At 41.9% G+C, this 15,918-nt stretch overlaps 1 protein-coding gene across 2 annotated transcripts in view; it reads left to right on the forward strand.

Annotated features, from left to right (window-relative positions):
- Positions 1 to 15,918, forward strand: part of LOC146517236 (protein sidekick-1-like) — a 295,230-nt gene that overhangs the window by 241,052 nt on the left and 38,260 nt on the right. For both annotated transcript variants that reach the window (XM_085163638.1, XM_085163639.1), the window contains 7 exons: positions 707 to 805; positions 1,780 to 1,971; positions 5,938 to 6,059; positions 6,165 to 6,277; positions 10,764 to 10,914; positions 13,835 to 14,075; positions 14,381 to 14,496. In XM_085163638.1, the coding sequence (XP_085019764.1) occupies positions 707 to 805; positions 1,780 to 1,971; positions 5,938 to 6,059; positions 6,165 to 6,277; positions 10,764 to 10,914; positions 13,835 to 14,075; positions 14,381 to 14,496 (1,034 nt within the window). The remainder of the gene's footprint in view (positions 1 to 706; positions 806 to 1,779; positions 1,972 to 5,937; positions 6,060 to 6,164; positions 6,278 to 10,763; positions 10,915 to 13,834; positions 14,076 to 14,380; positions 14,497 to 15,918) is intronic.

The raw sequence follows: 15,918 nt of genomic DNA on the forward strand, positions 1-15,918 counted from the left end.
CCGGACGTCTCCCGGTTCCCTTTTATTTATTTTTATTTTTTTCTCTACGTTGTGTCTTTCTAAAGGGAATTGACTCATATGTTTTCAGGCTTAGTGGTATTTATAGCCCACTGTTCCATGGATAAACATAATAGCTGCAACTCCCAGCTACAAGTGCACATGCACACCATCACTCCATCAAATAAACACAATAGCCTATAGGCAGGCAGACGAGCAATTATTACCAACCAGTAATTATTGAGTGGGAAAGGGATATTAGTAGCCATATGTACCGTACACACATACACACATACACAGCAGTGGCCAGTTATTGATTGGTTGCTGGGCGTGTCGGCAGGGTTAACGGTGGGTGTAATTCTTGCTTGATGATAGCTTTTTGCATCCGCGTGTGTGTGTGTTTGTGTGTGCACAAGTATGAGTGTATGAGAGTTATTGAATGTCTCAGATGAATAGCTTAATCGCTCTGCAGGGAGAAGGGGTTAGAGAGCGATTGATGAAATGAGAAATGGCAGGGTTGCACCCACCTGTGTGTGTGTATGTATGTGTGTCTGTGTGTGTGTGTTGGTCAATGTGATTGGGAAGAGGCTTGTGAAGTCATAGGCCATAGGTAATATGCTGTGTACGACAGAGATGTGTGCTTGTTTGCAATCAAAAATTGCCTGATCCACATCACTGTGCGTGTGTGTATGTGTGTTTTGTTTTTCAGCCCCTGGACGCGTTCGCCGTCTAAGCTTCACTGAAATCTTGGACACATCGCTCAGAGTCAGCTGGGCAGAACCTGAAGATAAGAACGGCATCATCACCGGTTAGATCTTTGCAACGTGACAGTAAAACTAAAGGAGCAAAACAAAACTGCAGATAGCCTCTAATAATTTCCCCCCTTTGCCCTCCATCTTTCCTTCCTCTCACTTTACCAGGTTATTCACATTTTTGATGAGATAAGTAATCTTCTCAAATGACCAATTTAAGTGAATTTATAAAAGCATCCCCTCTCGGTATAGTTTCTTCAGTTTCCTCCACTTAGTCTCTTACCGTCCCCCATCTCTAAGAAGACGTTTGTGTGTAACTGATTCATCATCAGCTAATCCTTTCCCTTTGCAGCTTGTCTCCTCTTTTTGTCTCGAACATGCCCTCATCCCACGCCTCCCAACACCCGTGGTCTTGTTTGTGCAGCACATCGCAGAGCTCTAGGCACTTTCCCCCAGATTAATTTAGCCCTTCTTCCTCCTTGGCTCTGTTAGTCAATGGGGAACACAACAAGCTGCTGTGAATTAAGCGATAACTCTACATTACACGTTTGTGTCTTTGTTTTGTTGTCCAACATTCATCCAGCACCTCCACCACAGGACCACAACCCGACAGCACAGGGAGCAGTGGCTTTCCAGTCAGCATACACACTCAGAGGAGTGAGAAAATGGGTATTCAATCAAGGTCACCTTGCACATTTACTCTTTTCTCCTCAACCTGCTTTTCATCCAGCACCTGGTGAGCAGGGAGACAGATGAGGGACCATTCACTCTCTCCAGGGCTTTACACACAAATGGCCTCACTCACACACACATTTGAAGGTGGAGTGTGATGCATGACTGCAAAGATGCGATGGGACAGACATGATTTTGACTGGAGTTACCCCTTCTGTACTCTCCCTTCCTTTATGGCTCTGCACCTCTCATTATTTGTATGCGTGTGCGCTTCTGCACACGTGCTTGTGTGTGTACATGTGTCTGCTTGTGTCTATATGCGCCTTTATTAACCCAGCGTGTGCGCTACACCCCGCAGGTTACATGCTGTGGTGGGAAGTGCTGAATGTGGAGTCAAGTCGCGAGGAACGCTCCTTGTCCAACTCCACCCTGCAGTACCAGCTGACCGGCCTCACCTCCACCACCGTGTACACAATACAAGTGGCTGCGCTCACTGCTGCAGGACGGGGCGTGGTCACATCCTCCACCATCTCCACCGGGGTCCCACCAGGTACAATAAATAAACGCACCGGTGCCTGTGACAGTGGATGTTAAAAACTGTTTTTCATGTGTGTGTATCTGGGGAGGGGGTGTGTCTGTTTGTGTGTGTGGAGCCGAGTAAATATGAGTGATGAGCTGTTGCGATGCCATTGTCTTCCCTCAGGCTGATAAGTAGCTGTTACTGTGAATCCATGAATCATCACCCACACAGCGAGCGCACACATCGACAAACACAGTCACACACAAGAGCCGGTCATTTACAGCATCTCAGAGAGTGCTTTAGTGTAAGCCGCAATTGTGTGTGTGTCTGTGTGTTTTGTGCGTTTGGACTTAGGCCAAGTTGCAATCATTATTAGCGCTGATTAACTGCAAATGGCAAAGTGGAAGATATGCAGCAATGGAAGAGAGAGGGCAAGAGACAATCAAAGAGCAGGACTGAAGAAGGGGGAAAAAGAAGAAGATGGAGGAACATAATGAGGGAAGAACAGAAAACATGAGAAAATCCAATCTCCAAAGAGTCGAAGACCAAAGTGTCTCAGAAATGGACTCAGAGGCGGAAAGCAAAGTGTGGGAGAATGGAGAAAAAAAACACAGCTCATACAGCGGGATTTTTTGTCCTAACATTTTCTGATTACTAATTTATGAATAAAAGAAGAAAAAGTGAAAGCAAGATGGATACAGACAGTTCAGATTTGGAGGTTATTCATTAATTCATGAAAGCAAAAGACTGAAGGAAAGACGAAGGAATATTAGGTGGGGAAAAAGAACTAAAGAATGAGCAGCGAGAGAGCGAGAGAGGAAGAGAGAGATCCACAGAGTATAGATCCTTGTCTTGTTTATTTATTCATATATTCATGGAGTTTTGTCATTCATCTGCGCGAGGCAGCTGATATCAACATTTCCACATATAACCCTTACAAGTTTGCTGCATGCATTTACAGAGCAGAGTTTGCTGATAGCTGTAATTTGTCTTGCGGTGCACACACGAACCGCACTGTATCCAGACTAAATGATGCCTTGTTTCCACAACGGTTGGACACATCTGCGTTTTGTTGTCCCGTTTCAATGAGAAATCCTCTCAGGTATTCTTCGAAATCTGTCCGATTTACGCCATTTGGCTTAACGCGTCGGCTTTACAAACGTGTATTTTGTTGTGTTCGGCAAACACGACACTTGCAGCAGAATTGGATGGATTACAGCGGATCACGGCGTCCAGAGGTACCAAGTATTAAGCAAACACAGCCGAGAGAAGTGTTTGAAAAGAGGCTCTAAAGTGCTCAGTCTTGATTGAGTGAGATAATTTAGAAGCAAAGTGGATTGTGATGATTTTTGATTATGCCAATTTCATTAACAGAAACAAGCTGCCACATATTTTATCTGTTAGCTCCTGATTAAAATGAGCGGATTTTCAGACGCCGTCTTCCGAGCCGTTGTCATATGTGCCGCCTGCCAGACCAATGGCAGTTCAATTCAACAGCTGTCAGTGAAGAAGTCTATTCCAAGCCAGCTATAAAACGTGTGAGCGTGTGGCATTTGAAAGGTGGAGCTGTAAAAACCTTTAATAGGAATATTTAGTTCTGCTTGAATTGTGCATACAAAACGTATCATTATTCCTCTGTGATTTATTCAAAGTTTTAAAAAAGAAAACTCACCACAGGGAGAAAATAATAGTTGTTTTGTGGTTGTTGTTGGCCAGATTCAGCTCGGCTCTCATTCTGAGTAAGACAGAAGCAACTTTTTAGACTTTTAGTCGGCCGTGTTTTGTTGTCGCTGAACAAACTTGGGCCACATCAGTGATTTTTTTATTGTCAGAGAATTTCTTTTGTGCTGTTAGATGAATTAGTTGATTTCCAATTATTCTTTCTTGCAGTTATTGATACTGTCACGCTTTGCTTTCAAGTGTGTAGCATTTGCCAGTTGGGGATGACAATTACTGTCTAATTAGCTTTGCCGAGACAAGTTATCATCACAGCCAAAAGCTTTTTAAAGTTGATGTTTCCACAGTTAATCATTGATATTTTTTTGGGGGGGAAGAGAAAATAAACAGCAAAACTGAAATCCTTTATGTTCCAGCTACATTTTGTCAGATAAGCTCTGCAGTTCTGTACTTTGCTGATTGACTGGCTGCTGCTGGAGTGTACAGGTGGGGGTGGTCATCTCCACCAAGTCAGATTCTCACTTTTGTCATTGCCCTCCCACAATACTGTCATAAGAATTCCGCCTATTTTGACATTTAGAGACTTTATATGGGACATATTGAAACCTTCATCTTACCTCCACTGCTGTGCTGTATCACTGTATCACTGTCTCACTGTCTCACTGCATTGTGTTATTGACTTTGGAAATTTGGACTGAATTCTTCTGAGAGAGAACAAAATGCAGAGATTCTTGTACTTTAGTTAACAACAACCTTTTTAATCATACTTTTGTATGGTCAAACATGGACACATTAAAAAAAGTACTGGAGGAATGTTTTTGGCTTTCGTACTTGGCAGCATGATTCGCTTCTTTTTTTCTATCTCACATTAGCCATGTGGCAATTCTCAGACATGTTTTTGTCAGTTATGCCATTTTACATATTTGTATCTGTTTGCAGATAAAAACATTTCAGTGTTAATATATTTTTTTATTCTGCTCTTATTTACAATCCAGAATCTTCAATCCTACAATCAGTCTTCTTCCATGCTGTGGACAATTCATTCATTTGTCCTTTACTGTTTGGACAAAGCACAGCTCTCTAACTGGATGTGTATTTATGTGGTTATCGCAGCACCTGCAGTAGGAGGTGTTTTAGTTTTCTTTCCTCAAATCTAAATCCACTGGCCACTTTATTAGTTACACCTTGTTAATACAGGTGGGTTGCCTTCAGAACAAGGTGAACTATTCCTCAGAGATTTTGGGCCATGCTGTGATAGTCTCACAAACTTTTTACAAATTTCTCAGCTTGACATTTGTAATACAAATCTCCTTTTCCACATCATCACATCCCAGGGGTACTCTGTTCAATTGAGTGTGGAGGCCATTTGAGAACAGTGAACTCATTGTTATGTTCAATAAACCAGTTTGAGATGGTTTGAGCTTTGTGACATGGTGTGTTTTCCTGCTGAAATTGCCATCAGAAGATGGGTACGCTGTGGTTAAGTGTGCCAAGAGAATATCCCCCGCCATTACACCACCACCTGCAGCTGAAATTGTTTATACAAGCAGGATGGAGCCATGCTTTCATGTTGTTTACACCAAATTCACTTTCTGTTCAAATTCTATTCCTTCCATTGTACACTTTTGGTGATCCAATGCAAATTGTAGCCCCAGTTTTCTGTCTGTAGCTACCAGAACGGGCACCTGGTGTGGTCTTGTTCTGCTGTAACTCGTCTGCTTTAACGTTCATCGTGTCGTACATTCTTCTGCATATCTTGGTTGTAACAAGTGGTTTATGACTTCCTGTTGCCGTCCTCGCAGCTCAAAGCAGTATGGCCATTAGTATCAACAAGGTGTTTTCACCCAGAGAGCTGAACTTGCTGGATATTTTCTCTTTTTCAGACCATTCTCTTTAAACACTAGAGATAATTCTGTGGTAAAATTGCACAGACCAGCCCGTCTGGCACAAACAACCATAGCATATTCAAAGCCACTTAAATCACTTTTCTTTCCTGTTCTGACGCTTGGTTTGAACTCATCAAGTAAACATCTTAACCATGTCTAACCAGTTGCTGCCATGTGATCGGCTGCTTAAATATTTGTTTTAATGACTAGTCGAAAAGTTATACCTAATAAAATAGCCAGTGAATATTTAAGACATCTTAAAGCCATACACAGACTTCTATTCTCATTAAAAAGGAACGTGTAATAATCTTTTTTTCCAGTAAATGTTTTACATATCTGCATGATTATCAATAATATGCAGCAGTGACAGGTATCTTGCAAGCACTATCTGCATATAGGCTAAAGCACTGTTTGCCCTGTTTTCTATCTGCAGAACTTCCTGGTGCTCCTTCAAACTTAGTCATCTCCAACATCAGCCCTCGGACCGCAACGGTGAGATTTCGACCCGGTCCTGATGGCAAGACCGCCATATCACGGTGGATAGTTGAAGGACAGGTGCGTGTGACTGTGTTTGTGTTGCATGCACACTTTTGTGGTCAGCTCTTATCGACAAATCAAGCAAAAGAGAAACTGTCTTCCATCTGATTACCTTTTCAACAGGTGGTGAAGGATGATGGAAAAGAGGAGGAGTGGAAAGTTGTGTACCAAAAAGACAACCAGCCAGATGCAGACACTCTGGAAATCCCAAACCTCACTCCTTTCACTCAGTACAGGTGAGCAGCAAACACACATATCCCATGCTACCACCTGCACGCACACATATAATCAACAGCTTCCTCAAACACATCTCACTCTGCACCAGGTCCTGCTGTATTGCTCGGCTCAGGAGAAGTTAGATAAATCACACAGACACACAGAGAGACAGTTCCATCGGAGACTTTTCTGTTTGTCAGCACCTTCACAGCTGCTGCATGCAGATCCTTATTACCCTCCTGCAACTAGCCAGAGGGAAGGAGAAGGATGAGGACGGGGAGAAAAGAGGTGATCAGAAAGTGGGAAGGGCAGCAGAACACATAAAAGAGAAGACGAGACAAAGGGATTAGAGACGAGGAGAGGAGGAAATGGAGGAGGACAGCGGAGTGTCTGTAATCCCTCCTCAGGGGGAGCTTGTATTTTGTGTATGTGATCAATCGCCATTCTGAACAGCAGCAACTCTTCCCCCTCTCACTCTTTCTCGCTCTTTCCTTCTCCTTCTCTAGCTATCTGTCTGCCTATCTTCTCTATTTATCGGGCAATCTGACCATGCCTTCCTCTTGCTCTCTGTATCTCGGCCTTCATCTGTAATGGGATTGCAGTGTGTGTATGCACGCGCTGTACACTCACAGGGATTATGTTGTCACAGGCGACACCATTGGGACGTTAGATGAAGTGATGCACTTGTCAGTATTTCTTATCCCCTGCTTTAAGTCCCTCTTTACACCCTGCTCTCTATCTCCCAATACAGGGACAAAAACTCAAAGATGTAGTCTCTTACACAACCTGCACGCTCACACGGTTTATCGTTCAAAGCCACACAGAAGCACGGCTTCTTTTAGAAGTTACAAAAGTAACAAATACTCCCTAATGGCTCTGCTTTCTTATATCACTTTTACTGACTGAATACGTGGCACCATCAGTCAACTAAACAAACTCTGGTGGAGAGTTCCAGATCAAAATACTGAAAGAAATATCATATATATATGAGATGGGACAAATTTGATCTGAGCACAGAAAACTGAAATGGTTGTTAATCTGTGCTCCATTGAGTAAGTTTTGTTTCCTCTTCAGTAAAGTTACATGTGGATGTCTGACATACATTTAAAAAAATGTGCAAGTACAGTTTTTTTTTTTGTTTGTTTTCTTGTTTTGATTTGCAGCTGTAGTTTTCTGGGTATGTGTCCCCCAATATTTGGAACTTGTGCATTTGGCCCCCGTCCTCATCTCCAATAAAAGCATAAAGAAAGCAGAGGGTTTATTTAGGAAAGAAACGCTAACATTACTCAGAGAGAATTGCCTCTAACAGAAGGAGGTCTCTTTCACTCACCAATAGAGCTTTGTTATTGGCAAAATATGAATTATGAGTTCATACAACAACTGGACCTTGAGTGGTAAATGTAATTCTCTCTGACACACACTCAGTGTGCAGTGGTCTCAGTCAACCACTCAGCAGCAACTCCTCTATTGCTGTGAGCTTGCAGGCAGCTTGATAAGATTGCAGGATTGGGTCTAATATCAGGACATAAAACGATGTTTTACGAGTTTAGTGTTTTTGCAAAAAAACTAAGCAAGGTAAAGTTGCCTGTCCTGGTTTTTATTCAGCTCTAAATGTACCTGATTTATCAGCAGGCTGATATTGTCACTCAGTATCTGTATTTATAATGACTGGTTTAAAAAATAAAGAAAACAGGAGAAACACCCTTCAGCCATGTTATCAGCATTGATGTTGGATCGTTTGTCCACCAGAGGGTGTTGTACAACTTCCCTGCTAGCAACAAGTGTTTGGAATGCCACTAACACAACAACCAGCTGATCATTCAGAGCGTAAAGAAGTCATCCCTCGCTGTATCTATAAAACAAGTTAACTTATAAAGTGTATTGTCTAAAATAAATACACAAATGTTAGAGAAATCTGTTTGTTTAGTGTAAGCTACTTTCAGCTGCTCCCTTATTCACAGGGGTTCAACATGGTAGGTTTGATTAGGTAACATTTTTACACTGGATGTCCTTACTGACACAAAGGGATTTGTGGCTCCTTCATTGGGTAAAACTAGGAATCTTTTACTTGTTTGGCAAATGTGTAAACCACTAGACTTAGGAGCCATTCTGTTTTGTGTGCCAGAAAGAAAAATATATCAGCCGAAGTATCTAAGTATGAGACTTTCAAATCCTCTAATAACAGTACCGCTTTTAAAAATGCCATATCGGTCAGCCTCTACTGATTCCTTAAATTCTTCCCACAGCAGAGATATTTGTATGTCTGACCTGTTTTCAGTGAAAAGTTTGAATATAAGCAGAAATTTAGCTGAAGCACATCTGATTTATTAAAATCCATTACAAATCCAAGTAGCGCATGTGCAATTAACCTCCATCTCCCTCGGTGCTCCAACCTAAGCTACACATGTGGTTCCAACAAATGTGGTAAAATGAGTAGACATGCAACAGCAGTCTGGCCAGCTGGGATTTAAACTAGTGACCAGGCACACTAACAGCTCATCTGTCAGGTCACACAGCTAATAGAGGTTTTATAAGCCTGTTTTTGAAAGTCTGTTTTCTTGGATCTGCATCTGCTTGATAATTTTCTGGCACCAGACAAACGTGTTTGCCCAAAGAAGGAGCACAGCTGAAAGTGTGGTTATATGCTGATTAGGCAGCACAGTTCAATTTGTGTGAACCTTTTTTGGCATGAAATTTCATTTGTGCCTAAATCTGCTTAAACCACATCTTCTCACAGACACAGAGAATTATCATAGAACACAGTCAGACTCTCCAAAATCACAAAACATGTTTCTTAAATGATTTTCCACAGCACTACTACTTTGATAGCTGCATAACTGAAAAGATTATTACATATCAATGTAATCCAGGGATTTCCAAAGAAAGTGAGAGAAACAAATGGAATTTTTCGGATGTAGTTGATCCAACTCCTGTAGTTATCACCAAGGCTTCATTCATTTTAAACTTCTTGGTATGCAGCAGGAGTGGGCCAGATCTTAATTTCATAGATTCCAAATTCCAGTTTTATTAAGAGTATAAAAGCAAAAATGTAAACAAAGTGATGCTCTGATAGTGGAGGCAGAAGCACCATTGATGGGTTTTATTGGATTATTGTATTCCCCTCTGCTCAGACCAACTGGATGGCAAAAATCAAAAACCTGCTTACTTTATGCACACATGACGCAGTGTGAATCCTTTCGTCCGCAACTTAAGAAACTCACCAGACATTACAATGTGATTTAAATAACATTAACCACATTTTTCCCCTCTGTTGGATAAAGACTGATACTTTTGACACAGACCTGCTCGTGTTTATTGGTCTTTAATGTGCACTCACCAGCCACTTTATTAGGTCCTTCTGTTCAGCTACCCCATAATCTAAATATCTAATCAACCAATCAAATGGCAACAAAACATGACATGTAAAAAGGTCAAGATCACCTGCTGAAGTTCAAGTGATTTAAGTGACTTTGAATGTGCCATGGTTGGGGCAGATGGATTGGTTTGAATAATCAGACACTTTGCGTCAAACAGCAGAATGCCACACTTGAGCCACTCCTGAGACCACCAGATCCCAATAGAACAGATCACCACAGATGTGCAGCTGACAAATATGCCACAACTGCGTGGTGCTGTCATGTCAATATGGAGCAAAATCTCTGAGGAATAGTTCTAGCAGGTTGTGAATCTATGAAGAGTCAAGGCAGATATGAAGGCAAAAAGGCTCCATGCCAGTACTAGCTGCAGCTAATAAAGTGGCCAGTGTCTGTAAGTACAGAGAAAAACCACTGAGTCCCAAATAATTGCTTTAGTAATTGTGTGCAAAGCCCAACATTCCTGCAGGTCCGATCACAGTCCGTTCATTCTACTGCTAAGCATGTATGTTTATCCATATCTGTTTTATTTTAAAGGTGCTTCATGAAAACGAACCTCTGTCTTCTATTCCCTGATTTATCTGGGGCTGCTTTTGGAGTGGATGAGATGAGCAGAGGGGCTTGTGATTGGTCATTACCAACTCGTGCCCCTGCTGTTTCTGTATTATCCTGTTAATGATTGATGCAGCCTCTTTTCCACATTTGGAACAGATTGCACCATCACCTTTGAAAATGAAAACATTTGCCGCTCACACCCAGCTGTGTGATTAGTGAGCCCTAAGAGTCGACAAACAATGACAGTGATGATGTTTAGCAGGTAGAAACTTTACCACGCCACGTCGAGATTTGCTAATTAGTGTTACACTCAGAGGCAAATTGAGGCTGATGGGACTTGAATTGAAAATATTTGAAGAAACGTATTGAACCCGAACACACCCCCACAGCCTGATTGTTATAAATTGCTGTCTCCAAGCCTATTAAGCTCCCCTGATCAATATCATATTATCAGAATTGTCTTTTCTGACTCTGAAAAGCATAAAAGACATTAAACTGCTTTCACTGGCTTTATGTGAAATGAGCTCACCTTGTATACAATGACTATTCCTGTAACTTTCCTTTCTGTTTGCACCAGGTTCAGGATGCAGCAGGTGAACATCGTCGGATCCAGTCCCATGAGCGCCCCCTCTAGGCTGATTCAGACCTTACAGGCTGCCCCAGACACACACCCCTCTGACCTCAGCCTTCTGTCTGCTACACAGACCAGCCTGCGATTCAGCTGGAAGGTACTAACACGCATACCAGACACAGAGTAAACTGTGAAACCTTCCACCCTGATTCTGCCCCTTTACACTCCTTCAGAGAGGGTTAATTTGGACTGCCTTTGTTTCTTCGCGCTGCATCTCGTTGTCTTTGCTCCCACTTTAGTTCTCGTGTGCATATGTATGTGCACGTGCACTCTGCAGCAGCAGGACTGAACAGGTTGAGTGGTTGACAGGCTGTAATCAGTGTCTCTCCTGGTTATCAGTGCTAACACTAATCTGTCACATTTCCCATTCACCATGTGGACTGCTAGCTGTACAAACTGCAATGTAATTTTCTCCTCACTGTCTTTTCTGTTTTTGCTCGTGTTCCTGCTCTTCATCCCTCTCTCTTTTCCCTCCATCTCTCCTTCACTCCCCCTTCCCCCCTTCTATTATAACATAAATGGAGAGCAGAGTATTTTCCATTTAAGAGTTGGAATGAGAAAAAGAGCCTGTCAAATCAGACACAGACACTGAGGTGCTATGGGCTACCTGTGCAGCATGCTAATGGGATTTTACCTGCATGTTAGCGCCCAGCCTCAGCTATGCTAGGTTTTCTGCTGTAATGGAACCGTCACAATGGTTTTAGCTAAGGCTATTATTCTAAGCTGCATATTAAGGGTAATAAAGCTAATGTGACATTCTGTATTATGGCTCCTAAATGCTAAGCTGAGCTAAATCACCAGGGTATTTAAAAATGACTGGGTGTCTCACTTCCTTATCTGTTGCACAGCACAGAGCAAACGCTGTGTACAGTGTTGGTTAAAATCTGCTGCAGAGTTATATACTGTGAGCAACCTGAACTTTCTGCTGACATGATCTTAGGACAATGAGTAATGGTTGTGGAAGTAATGCATGATCAAGGGTGGGTCAGGGGCAGAATGAGATGACAGAAAAAGTGTGGACAGGAGACGAAGAGAGGGTCGCAGGAAATGAAAATGGAAGTTAATGGAAGTGAGTAAAAGAAGATGACAGAGGGTGACTAAGATGGGGAAAAGAAGTAGATGGAGAGAAAAGGATCAGGAGATGGGATGTCAAAGGGAAGAAAATGGTAAAAGGTTTTTTGATGTACTTTGACACAATAACAAAAATAACCATATTCTCGAGTGCTACAAAAATGCCTTTTTTTCACTTGTTCGTCATATTGTGGAGAGCCGTTTTCTCAGTCAGCTTGTTACCGTGAGTGACGGGCTCCTATATTTCACAACATGCTCACATTTTCATTTTTTGGCGATTTCACATTTCAAATAGCTTTCTTCAGTTTCTGACTTGTGATTGCTATGTTGGGGCTTATTTGAAATCAGTGAGTTTGTCAGATTTTATCAGCACAGCACTTAAAAATACACTATTACCTAGCAATAAATATTTAACTTTGGAAAGAAATACCTCAAGGGAATTCTGAATGGTTAGAATGGTAGATTTGCTTCTGTGCTTGGGATCATTGTCCTGTTGGACAGAGCTGTTGGTGTCACATTTGACTCTAAAATACTTTGGTATACAGATAGGGCTGCCACGATTAGTCGACTAGTCACAATTACGTCGACTATCAAAATCGTCGACGACTGATTTAATAGTCGACACGTCGTTTGAAGCTTTGTAAGATCCCAAAAGAGGCAGGAATAAGTAGCAGGATTTAAGAGTGTAATAACGGACTGAAACAGAAGATGGCAGCACTGCATGTACAAGGATGCCAGCTGCCGTTAAACCCCGAAGAAGAAGAAGTAGCTCTGTCCCAGAATTCATAGCGCAGCTGTCAACAATGGCGGCAGCTAGTTAGTTTTAATATTACTCTTATTAATCTTTCTGGGTCACAAAATAAACATTTAACATATTTTCAGGCGAGAATGTAGCTGTGTAAACCTCAAATATCTGCTCAGTTTATCAAGACACCACATATTTTCAAAAGCGCTCTGACGTTTTCAGGGACGTCTGTTACCTCTGTACGTCCAATGGATGCATGATCTGATGAGTCGACTAATCGCAAAAATAATCGGTGACTAGTCGACTATCAAAATAATTGTTTGTGGCAGCCCTATATACAGAGGAGTTCGTAGTGGACTTAGTAACGGCAAGGTGCCGTGTGACGGGTTTGTGCTGATGTGTTGTGTTCTCCAAACATGGCGCTCTGCATTATGGCCATACAGAAGTTGTCTGTCTAAAGGACATTGTTCCAGAAGTTTTGTGGTTTGTTCACATGCTGAACCTTTCAATCCTAACCTGTGCTGCTATGTTCATTTTAATTGCCCCTTGGGGATAAATAAAGTATTCTGATTCTGATTTTAGAGAGTCTTTCTCCTGGAACCCTTCCAACCAAGAGATACCTGTTCAGTCTTTTTCTATTTGTACTGTCATGAGATGTAGCCATTGCTTTTTTATTTATTAGTATGTTATGAACACCTGAATACTACAGCCCAGCAAACTGCCAAACCACCTCTCTTTATAGAGGTGCAGAGTCTTCTCACTTTCTCACATTTCCTTTTTTGTTGTATCAGCATGTTAACTATTATTTTTTTAGTCTCTCTCCACTCAATTAATTGCTGCCGAAATTAATTAACTGCCCTCAAGTAGATTGATGCTCACTTCACAAATTGTTGCACAAATTATTGTGAGGCTTCTACAGTTCAGGGCTGTGGCATGCTCACCTGCATTTTTTGATTCAATATGGGAACAAAAAGCAAAATCAGATGAAAAAAATAAATAAAAGATTTGCTCGGGAGAGTGTTGTGAAAACAGCTTCCTCCATGTGATGTGAGTCTTATACAGATTTCTTGCATTCGTGTGTACTTCCATGCACAAGTATGGAGGAATGCAACATGACCTTGGCAACATGACAGCAACAATAAATACAAGTATTTCTCTCTAATCTGTGCCTCTGTTCCTCTCACTGTTTGTTTCCTTCCAGCCTCTTTCAGAATCTGAGTACAACAGCAGTCCAGAGACTGTGGGCTACCGTCTGCGGGTGTCTAAGACAGACGGTCAGGGGGAGAACAGGAATGAGGATGTGAAGGGTACTGGGGGCACCAGTGAGGCCACATTAGAAGGTCTAAATCCCTTTACCCAGTACCAGGTTCAGATACAAGCCCTCAACTCTATAGGACCAGGACCGTGGAGTCGAACTGTCGCAGCACAGACCACAGAATCTGGTATGAACATAGACCTCATTGATCCATCTTTCATCTTTGCAAGTGTCCAGCAGAGATGCCTGTAAGATATCGTATTTGCTGGGTATAAGAAGGCAGATGGATGAGGAATAAAGTGCTCCCATTACCTCCCCGTGTCTCCTCTCATCCTGCCACCTCTCTGTGCCCTCTACACTCTCCCTCTGTTTCAGCGAGATTAAGATTGATGGGGAGAGGGAGGAGGAGATGATTGAGATAAAATCGAAGATTGGTTCAGAGAGTGAAGTAGCACTGAGCGGTGTGTGTGTGTTTCTCTGTGTGCTCGCTAGTTCCATCTGGATCTCCAGTGAATGTGACTGCCGAGGCAGTGAGTTCCAGCAAGATCCTGCTCATGTGGTCTGCTCTCCCTCAGTCACAGAAGAATGGAGTCATTCTGGGATATAAGGTGAATAAAACCTGCAAGTCGTATCCTGGCATCCCTACTTGACCTCTTTAGTCCATTATCACTTCCTGCAGCAATCACACACACACACACACACACACACATATATATATATATATATAACTCACAATCTGATATAAGCTAAACATGATGCAACATCCTGTAATTGCTCCAGTTTGTTCTTCCTACTTTAATGCTTTTAAAAGCACCCCGCTGCAGTAAGTGTGTTTGGGGGCCATTTGCGTGTAATCACACGCACGCATGTGAGAGAGGCTTTTGTGATTAATACGCTTTCATAAAACAGCAGTTTGTATGATGTTGTAGTAGAAACAATAGCTGGATTATTCATTCACAAAAATGAACAATAATCCACAAAGGCTGCTGGTTTTGCAATTACTTTATTTGTAATTTAGTACATAAAATGCAGTGTAGGCAAGAAAATGGGATGTTTGTGTGCATATTCGTGGATTGACTGTGCTTTACAGACTCCGCATGAGTATTCAAGTCCAGCCTTTCCGCCCACTAAAGATACATAGCCCGCAGTCTATCCACATCTGCCAAATTAAAGCTTTACCCTTTCTCATATTTCCCAAAAAAAAAGCAGACATGTCTGTCTCATTGTGAGCCATACTTGACATAAGCTGCAGGTTTCAGAGAAAGAGCTGGAAGAACAGTGTTGATAGTGAAGTGCAAGGTGCACTCATTTTCTCATCACTTTTGGCACTGGCAGTCACACCTGTGTGGGTGCACCTGTTTTTTGGGGTAGGGTTTTTTTGGACTCCAAAGCTCACCCTGGAGTGATTTATGTTCTCCACTAGCTTTGGCTTTTAAATAAAAAGGAAAACACATAGCAATTGTCTGCATTTTTAAGTTGCCTTTCAAACATTCATCAAAAGAAAAAATAAAATAAAGAAAAATATTTGTGCTAATATAGAAGCAGCAGTGAGTTCACCTCTTAATCTCCACCCAAACACAAGACAGCAGAACAAAGATTTAAAAGGGGGAGAATTTATCCTCAAACCCATGGACATGGTTGTGTTATAAATACATAAATCTGCAAAGGAAAATAGGCTGTGACTGTGTGATATAAACCGGCGCCATCTATTAAAAAAAGGAAAAACACTGTGTGGAATCCAGGTCATCCACCATGCCCAAAGCACATCACACTCCACATCTGTGTGTTTTCTTGTGCCCTCCTAAGGATCACACTGAGCTGCATGCCTAACATGTTAATAGATGGGAAGTGACTGCCAGCAGCAGCTTTTTAACACCTTCCATGCGCTAGTAGATGCTGAATAGTTGCTGCTGCTTCCTGCTGTGCACTCCTTAAGACTATTTCTGTTTTTAGACACTTGGGTTTAAGGTGACATTTTCCTTCAAATGGTTTTAAGTGTGCAGTATTGATGTTCACGCTCATGAATATTA

Source organism: Neolamprologus multifasciatus, chromosome 6 (assembly GCF_963576455.1).
Source record: "Neolamprologus multifasciatus chromosome 6, fNeoMul1.2, whole genome shotgun sequence".
Lineage (NCBI taxonomy): Eukaryota > Metazoa > Chordata > Actinopteri > Cichliformes > Cichlidae > Neolamprologus > Neolamprologus multifasciatus.